Raw genomic sequence first — 9695 nt, 5'->3', positions numbered from 1 at the left:
TAGCTACATTTCTTTTATACTCAGAATGTACATTCTCATTTTCTGGGTTGTGAGTATAAAAAAATACAGTTGTTTCGTAAAATAGGGAGGGGAGAGGCATATTAAGGAGGGAACAACTATTCCAGAATTATAGTTGCCAGGGTTGGGTTATAAGCCTTGAATAAAACCATTATGAAGAAATTTGTGACGGTGCATAAAATTGGGAAGGGCTAGTTCTTCTATTCTGTAGCTTAAAGCACTCCAAGTAGCTTGTTTTCTGAGTGACTGAGCAGTAGGTAAATACTTGCTTCCTTCCTGCTGTACTGTCCTTTAACGTGGCTTTCCCTTCTCAGTGCTTTCAGAAGTCATTTTCCTGAACTGCTGGTCATTAATCTACTGATTTACAAATAGTTTTAAACTGAAGCTAATCTGCTACATAAGCATAATTTTTTGTTTTGTGACCTGTGAATAGTAAGCAACTACTTTATTCTAAAATACCACTTCTAGTGTACTACTATCTGTAACTAAATGTTGAAGCACTTTGGGTCACAGTATTTGTGGTTAAATATACGTGTGCCCCTCCCCCGCAATTTTGCACTGAATCTTAGTATTGTTAACTTTTGTTCCAAAATTTTCATATAATTGTAATCACTGTCCTCCATTCTAAGATAAAAACAGCCACCTAAGATATCTGTGGCTCAGTTCCTTTTGTTCAGTATATATACCTCAGGGTACAGGATATAAGGCTCTGGCACTTCCTACATAATTTGTTCATAAAAATAATTTTCTGTACTTGTAGGTGCAGGGATTCATAGTGATTTTTTGGTTTTAAGAAATATCTTTCTACACTGATTTTTTAAAATGAGATTATGAGTATAAAATACAGCTATTTTGTAAAAGAAAAATACAGGAGAAAAAGGATAAAGCTACTTTGTTTTAAAATGCAGTATCATTAAAACAAAAATCAAATTTGTTCTAAGTTTGACTTTAGAGTCAGGAAACTTAAGCTTACATTTTTGGTCTGCCATGTATTGCTTTTAAAGCTTGGGCAAATTCTTCTTCATTTGAGGTCTAAATTTATTAATCTGTTAATGGGAATAGATTAGAAATCTTCAGAGAAACTCTAGCCTTTGTAACATTATGTGACTATAATGCTGAGAACGGCTTCACTCATCCCATGCATGTTTTAAAAATACTAAAATTTTGTGTTTGAACATTTTAATAGGCCCAGAAACTTAAAAATGACATTTCTTTTCTAATAACATACTCTTTTCAATGGGATATTATGGTTGTTATTATTTAACATGACATTTAGGGACTCAACATACATTAAGGTGATGGCAATAAGACAAATGTAGAAATAACCAGTACCATGTAATTTTCATAAAGTGCTTAAACTGTTGGTAAACAATTTTATGAGTTGGAGGTGTTGAAGCAAATATTATTTATATTTGAACATAAAAGCTGATCAAAGGGGCCTGGTCCACAGAAGATGTTTATTTGATGTAACAAAACAATACAGTTAGTGTTAGATCCAACCACAAAGAGCAAAAGGAATGAAAAATTTGTACAATGTACATAGAAAAAACAAGGTATTTACTGTGACAACTATATATTCCTAAAATAATGCTTCTAAAATTATTCAATTATTGAAATCTACATTAAAAAAAGGATGTTAATAGCGACAAAGTGCATAAAATCAAACATTGTATTTTGAGCAAATTAACATACTAGGCAATTTTGCTAAGAATGCATGATTTTTTTTTTCTTGTTTACAGTCTGCTCAAAATATCTATACCAACAGGGTAGGCAGAACATTTAGGTTTAATATCAGTTACACAATATTAGCATAAACTTCCACAACTACATAGGGTATTGTTTTCTTTTGAGCTGGCAAAGTGACTATAGAAACATCAGATGATTTCTCTGAATTGAGAATTTTATCCAAATAAATGCCACATACCTTCTAGATATATGCATATCTTTCTATATCGTGTAAATGGCTTTACCCATTTAAATAATAAACCATACAGCATTTAAGAATCATTATATGATTAACAATGTCATGTTCCAGGTTTAACAATTTCATAGGCCAAAAAAAATTTCTTCTTAAAAACTAGTTTTATAAATGCAGAATATATTCCATGAATAACTGCTGGTATTTTTTAAGAAAATATATTGTGCAATTGTGGCTACCACGTACTGCTGGCAAAGCATTATTTATGTAAAATGTGAAAAAAAAGGTGTAAAAATTTTTCAACTGCCTATGATCATGATGAAAGGTTACTGCCTTCTTACAAAAATTATATTGGCATCTTCTTAAAAATAATTCGAAAAAGGGATAAACTCCCTAGCCAAAAATAAATAAATAAAAAGGTGCATTTTTTTAAAATGATGCTACTGCAATGCAATGGTTTAAATACCAAAAAACTGAGAAAATAAGCTGTCTGTGATCCAGCATTAAAGAACATACTAAAAAAGAGCATTAATGTAAATTAAGTAGAAAGGGGATCAAAATTGAACTAACCAAGTTTGTGCAGTATTGTAGCCAGGCTTCTAAAATTAGATGTAGAAAATATAAATAGACTGCTTTAGGTAATGAGCCACCAGTGTCCAAAAAAAGGAATGAAATTATGAAAAAGCTCAGTTAACTTGATCCAAAGCTCTGAGTAATTCTTCACCCTGCAGTAGGTTTCTGCTGCCTTGTATAGGAGCATTAACTTCACAATCATAACTGGTCAGCTGTGGTAATCCACTTTCATCCATTGATTGCCCCAGCAGTCTACATGCTAAATCTGAAAAACAAACGAGATACCTAAGTATACATTCATCTAGTCAATGAATATTTATTAAACACCCACAATGTGTTAGGTATCATAGAAAATAAAGCAAACTTCTAGAGGGCTTTTAGTCTACCTGGCAAAACAACAACTATGTAAAAAAGTAAATATAATCAAGTGATACTGTTGCTGTCTCAGAAATGTTTACAGGATACAATAAAGGCACAAAGAAATAACAGTTTGGAAAAAGGCACAAATATGGTGGGCATCGCGGCTGATGCCTGTAATCCTAGCACAGGCTGAGGCAGAAGGATCACTTGAGGCCAGGAGTTTGAAACCAGCCTGGGCGACGTAGTGAGACCCCATCTCTACAAAAAGCAGCCGGGCGTGGTGAGGCATGTCTGTAGTGCGAGCTACTCAGGGGGCTGGAATGATTGCTTGAGCACAGGAATTTGAGACTGCAGTGAGCTATGATCATGCCACTGCACTCCAGGCCTGGGCAACAGAGCAAGACCCTGTCTCACAAAAAAAAAAAAAAAAAAAGGAAAAAAAAAAAGTAGTCATAAAAATTCACAAATTTCAGCTTCTATCAATATTGACAGCACATAGACATAGATAAGTCAAAGAAAATTATGAAAAATGAAAAGCTCCACCTTGAAATGTTAATCTCTGTATTAAGACCATTAAATGAAATACGACTTTACTTTTTTTTTTTTTTTTTGAGGCAGAGTCTCACTCTTGTCACGCAGGCTGGAATGCAGTGATGCCATCTTGGCTCATTGCAACCTCTGCCTCCCGGGTTCAAGTGATTCTCATGCCTCAGCCTCCCAAATAGGTGGGATTACAGGCGCCCGCCACCACACCCAGCTAATTTTTGTATTTTTAGTAGAGACGGGGTTTCGCCATGGTGGCCAGGCTGGTCTCCAACTCCTGACCTCAGATGATCCACCCGCCTCGACCTCCCAAAGTGCTGGGATTACAGGCGTGAGCCACCGCGCCCAGCCGCAACTTTACTTTTTAATCTTGCTAAGGAACCAAAGTCATTTCTCACTTAGATTAAAGCTCCTAAACAAAAATGTTTCATGTATTTTGTCTTTGTGATGTTCAAGGTCAGAAAGAATAAACTAACCAGAGGGTATTAAAATAATTGTCTTTTGCTCCATTCCATTCTGTTCACTAGATTTGCATCCTTTTACACGTTTCCAAGAAAGTGATGTAGTAGCTGCATGATCGTCTGGCTGCTGTAATAATGTTCCCTATAAACAGTAAAGTTATTTCAAGTTTAGTTTGTTCAATTTTTTTTAAACAACCAAAAACCTTGAAATCAGTGTAGATTTAATAACATTATATAGGCAGTTTCTAAAATACTACCCTAAATTATTTTAAATACTTTCTTAAGTTATTTGCTATCCATTATGACTATAAAGTTATTTGCCATCCATTATGACCATTCTGTCTATAAATACTTTCCAGTTAATTTAGTTTGAAAATATCAGAATGTATTATACCACCATTGACTTACCCCAAAACATAGCAGTTCTTTTTTTAATTTGAGATGAACTCTTACTCTCTCACCCAGGCGGAGTGCAGTGGCCTGATCTCGGCTCACCGCAGCCTCCACCTCCCGGGTTCAAGCTATTCTCTTGCCTCAGCCTCCAGAGTGGCTGGGATTACAGTTGTGCACTACCACGCCTGGCTGATTGTTGTATTTTTAGTAGAGACAGGGTTTCACCAAGTTGGCCAGGCTGGTCTCAAACTCCTGACCTCAAGTGATCCTCACCTCGGCCTCCCAAAGTGCTGGAATTACAGGTGTGAGGCACTGCACCCGGCCAATACCAGTTCTTTTAATCAGGCAAAGTAACTTAAAGGGAAGAGAATGAGATTGGTGGTGATATTCAGGGTGGAGTAAGGGGAGAACTTCACTTTTTAATTCAAAATACATTGGAATTGTTTGGAATTTTTATACCAAGAATGTATTCATTAAACATTTGTATTTTTAAAAACCAGTGTATACAGAGTAAAAAAAACCCAATGTATAAATTCTGAAAATATAACTTTACTATTTGGAAGAAACATGGAAACATACACACACACACACACACACACACACAGAAATAGCACATTAGCTAGAAAAGCAAAACCTACTACTCTCATACTTACAATTCCTACTGCTTGAAAAAGTGAACCATCATGTTCCATTTTTCGCTTTCTCTGAGCATTCTGCAAAGCTAGTATCTTTGGATTTAGTTCTTCCTCAGGAACTGTAGTTCTGAAAAGAAAAAAGTTGTAAATGAAAATATAGCTCTTTTATTTTTTTAAAAACTATCCAGTGAGCTCTTTTAAAGAAAATACATAATTCCTTAGTTCTCCAATATTAAGGAATGTAATATATATAACATAACTCTCCTGATTACTAAAGTTTATCACCCTAAAAGTCAAAGCTTATTTTTTTTTTGGGTGAAACAGGGTCTCACTCTGTCAGCCAGGCTGGAGTGCAAAGACATGATTTCTGCTTACTGTAACCAAGCTCTGTCTCTGGAGTCAAGTGATCCTCCCACCTCAGCCTCTCAAGTAGATGGGATTATGGCTGATTTATATATATATATTTTTGTAGAGATGGGATTTCACCATGTTGCTCAGGGTGGTCTCAAACTCCTGAGCACAAGTGATGTGCCCACCTTGGCCTCCCAAAGTGCTGGGATTACAGGCGTGAGCACCTGGCCTTCAAAGCTTAATTTAACAGAAAATTTTCTACAGTTTGCATATCCCTATTTTATAAAATACAGCTGAACACAACTAAATTGACATTATTGTAGAGTCAAAACAGTTAAATATTGTCCTTTTATTCCACCTAACATAACAATGCAGTGATACTGTTGGGACTATTGAAATATAAGATCAATTTCACATTCGTATAGCATTTTCAGTTTATAAAACATTTCAAGTTCATTAGTTCATTTTAATCTTAAGTTCCCAAGATAGATAAGGCAGGCATATCATACCCATCTTATAAATGAGAATCCCGAGGCCTATTGGGTAACTTTCTCAAAGTCCTACTGCTCACTAGTTGTGATATGAAGTACACTCTAGGTCTCCAGATCCCTACCTCCCCTCCCCTGCTCTTTCCACTATGCTATTTTTCACTCAGTATTGATCTGGTTATCAAACATGAACTATGTATATCTAAAATTAATATTAAATCATGAAGAATTGTTCTAATGAGTAAAGTACATCAGCTTTGTTATATTATTTTGAATTTTCAAGACCCCCCCATAAACCAAATGCATAATCATAATGGCTCCTTGCTGTTCCAGATAGTTTAGAATGCCAAATAGGTAAGTGATCTAACTGCTCTCTTATTTTGCAGTTTTCTTTGGTTTTTAAAAAATTTCTATAAAACTTCTATTATACAGACAGGCAAGTTTAAAAATTCTTATATAGATATATTGTCTTTATGAAATGTACACTCAGTCTATCATGTAAATATCATTGTAGTAGTAGTAGTACTTAGTAGTTATGTTTTTAATGGTTTAATTTTTGAAATTCCTTTCATAAAAGTTTTCAGTGTACACTACATTGGAACTAATGTTTAAAAACAATTGCTAGCTGGGTGCAGTGGCTCATGCCTGTAATCCCAATACTTTGGGAGGCTGAGGCGGGCGGATCACCTGAGGTCGGGAGTTTGAGATCAGCCTGACCAACATGGAGAAACCCTGTCTCTACTAAAAATATAAAATTAGCTGGGCGTGGTGGCGCATGCCTGTAATCCCAGCTACTCGGGAGGCTGAGGCACGAGAATCGCTTGAACCGGCGAGGCAGCGGTTGCGGTGAGCTGAGATCCGTGATCACGCCATTGCACTCCGGCCTGGACAACAAGAGTGAAACTCTGTCTCAGAAAAAAAAAAAAAAAATTGCTAAAGTGATCTGATGTGTTACCCTTTGGCTTTGACAAGTACAAGAGAACAGTTGTTCAGAAAACTGGATATCCCATCCTCTGTAGCTGATTGTAAACTATAACTTAGAAGTGATTGTCATTTTTATTACTGTAGTCATGCATCTGTCAGTCCAACAACCTTTTTTTTTTTTTTTTTTAAAACGGAGTTTCACTCTTGTTGCCCAGGCTGGAGTGCAATGGCATGATCTTGGCTCACTGCAGCCTCCGCCTCCAGGGTTCAAGCAATTCTGCTGCCTCAGCCTCCCAAGCAGCTGAGATTACAAGCGTGTGCCACCATACCCAGCAAATTTTTGTATTTTTAGTAGACAGGGTTTCACCATGTTGGCCAGACTGGTCTCAAACTCTTGGCCTTAGGTGATCCACCCGCTTCAGCCTCCCAAAGTGCTGAGATTACAGGTATGAGCCACCGCGCCCGGCCCCAACAACCATTTACTGACGAAGTACTACACATTAGGTCATGAGCTAAGTATTAGTATCACTAAAATACCCAAGACACTATGATTGCCGTCGAGGAGCTCAGAGTCAAAAATGAGTTAGTGATACAGTAAATAAAGTAACGGAAAGTACTTCTGAGTTCATCTAAAGCCCCAAGATCTTTTCCAAGCTTAGGGAAAAGACGTCTCCCAGCACTCTAGGTCAAGGTGGGAATGCTAGGCAGGGAAAAAGACCTATGTGCTCTGGCTACAACAGTGGTTCTTTCCTATTGCTATTGATAGCTGGCTTAGTCTAGACATAGTGGAGGAGGAATCATTCCCCTCTTCCACACACTTATTAGATAAAAATTTCTTCTAGCTATAGCCTCAAACTTAAAATATGTGAAATCCCCTTACAAATTATATACAGAAAGTATAATTTAAAAATTGGGTCATGTCCATGTTTGTTTGAACTAGCTCCACAGAAGTAATGTCATAATTCATGCTTAGATTTCTGGTATAGAGTTAGAAAACCTATGTAGCCTGCAATATATATATAGCTAATGTTCTATAAATATGTAATGAAAAATAAAAGCAACTTTAATACAAGTTAACTATAATAAAATTTTAAAAGAGGGGCTTGTAAATATCTATATTGAATGCTGAAGATGGAAGGCTCAATTTGGAATGTGCAATTGGAAATAACCCTTAAGTTGGAAGGGCTTTCCTTCAGATAAGCTTAAAAAAGAGCTCTAAGAAATGGAAGCATCTAAGTAGCTGATTTAAACAACTGCAAGAAGTACATCTGAGCCAACTCTTACATATTTACAGAACTTAACTGAGCTGGATTTTATTTTAAAGGTGTCAAAAGACCCTCCCACATTTAGATAGATAATTTTAGAATTTATAATTATTTTAGAAAAAATAGGGCTGGGTGTGGTGGCTCAGGCTGGTAATCCCAGCTCTTTCGGAGGCCGAGGCAGGGGGATCACCTAAGGTCGGGAGTTCGAGACCAGCCTGACCAACATGGAGAAACCCTGTGTCTACGAAAAATACAAAAAAAATTAGCTGGGCGCGGTGGCGCATGCCTGTAATCCCAGCTACTTGGGAGGCTGAGGCAGAAGAATGGCTTGCACCCAGGAGGCAGAGGTTGTTGTGAGCTGAGATTGTACCATTGCACTCCAGCCTGGGTGACAGAGCAAGACTCTGTCTCAAAAAAAAAAAAAAAAAAAAAGAGGTTAATTTAGAAAGTTTTTTGAGTGCTCAAGAATTTGCCTTAGGGCATATATATCAGAAAGTTTGCTATAAGTTTAGAAATCATGTACTATCACATACATTTATCTCAAAAATAATAAAAGAACTGTAACTTGAATGTTACACATAAATACCTTTGACTCAAAGTGACAGATAACACGTTAGGGCTTCTTGGATGAGATTTTTCTGTCTGTTCTATGACTCCTTTTCCTGCTCTGTTTGGTGAGGCTGTCCGACTTTGAGTATCTCTATATGGTGATGATGTGGCACTTGTAGTTTCTTTATGTATGTGGGTAGAAGATGGAGATGCAATCAATATTTTAATGTCTTCCATACGGTCTTTTGTCACTGTTTTTAATTCATCAGTGGTGGCAGTGGTAGTGGTGGCATTAGCAGTAGGTTCTTGTATTTGAGTCTGCTGGAATACTGTAACTGTGCTTTGAGGACTTGCGCTTTCAGGGCTTGCGGAACTGCTTTCTAATGGTGACAACTGATCGAAGGAACGTAACTGGAAGTCATCATCCATTGGGATATAGGGAGCTAACATCTCCAAGTCTAAATCTGTGTCCTTTAAAACAGCAAATACGTGAGTTTTTACAATGGCCACACTTTATAAATAAAAAACAAGTGAAACTCAAAGTTACTTCAGACTAAAAATTAATGAAATTTAATATAAAACAAGTAAGTTCATATACCTGAGTGGAAAATGGGTTCTTTGCTTCTGTGTCTTCAGCAAAAAGTTTTTCTACCAATTCCAACTTGAATTCATTGACCATATCACTATCCACATAAAAACAATATTCACTGGGACTATTAGGCTGTAAAAAGAAATACATTTACTATTTCCTGAAGAAGCCTCCATATACTTTGCTAGTTGTCAGAATTTTCAAACTAGATCTCAGAAAAACCAGAAAACACACAACCAAGTCCATCGTGTTTATCAAATTTTATTTAACTAGGCCGGGCTCGGTGGCTCACACCTGTAATCCCAGCACTTTGGGAAGCCAAGGCGGGTGGATCACGAGGTCAAGAGATTGAGACCATCCTGGCCAACATGATGAAACCTTGTCTCTACTAAAAATACAAAAATTAGCTGGGCATGGTGACATATGCCTGTAATCCCAGCAACTCAGGAGGCTGAGGCAGGAGAATCACTTGAATCTGGGAAGCGGAGGCTGCAGTGAGCCAAGATCGTGCCACTGCACTCCAGCCTGGTGACAGAGTGAGACTCCATCTCAAAAAAAAAACACAAAAAGTGAAAATAGTGACATTTTGAAGCTTATACTGATAACTAATTTTGCCAATATACATATT

The 9695-nt window shown here is 36.9% G+C and overlaps 1 protein-coding gene across 2 annotated transcripts in view; it reads right to left on the bottom strand.

The window, feature by feature from the left end:
- Nucleotides 1-1456: 1456 nt before the first annotated feature.
- Nucleotides 1457-9695, bottom strand: part of HIF1A (hypoxia inducible factor 1 subunit alpha) — a 52759-nt gene continuing 44520 nt past the window's right edge. For both annotated transcript variants that reach the window (XM_007986903.3, XM_007986902.3), the window contains exons 11-15: nucleotides 9077-9199; nucleotides 8516-8949; nucleotides 4920-5028; nucleotides 3889-4015; nucleotides 1457-2774 (exon numbers count right to left, since the gene is read on the bottom strand). In XM_007986903.3, coding sequence (XP_007985094.1) covers nucleotides 2623-2774; nucleotides 3889-4015; nucleotides 4920-5028; nucleotides 8516-8949; nucleotides 9077-9199 — 945 coding nt within the window. In that variant the 3' untranslated portion in view covers nucleotides 1457-2622. The remainder of the gene's footprint in view (nucleotides 2775-3888; nucleotides 4016-4919; nucleotides 5029-8515; nucleotides 8950-9076; nucleotides 9200-9695) is intronic.

The sequence above is a fragment of the Chlorocebus sabaeus genome, chromosome 24 (genome assembly GCF_047675955.1).
Source record: "Chlorocebus sabaeus isolate Y175 chromosome 24, mChlSab1.0.hap1, whole genome shotgun sequence".
In the NCBI taxonomy this organism is placed as follows: Eukaryota; Metazoa; Chordata; class Mammalia; order Primates; family Cercopithecidae; genus Chlorocebus; species Chlorocebus sabaeus.
Note: the sequence above shows the minus strand (reverse complement) of the source record. Positions and strands in the feature narration are given on the sequence as shown.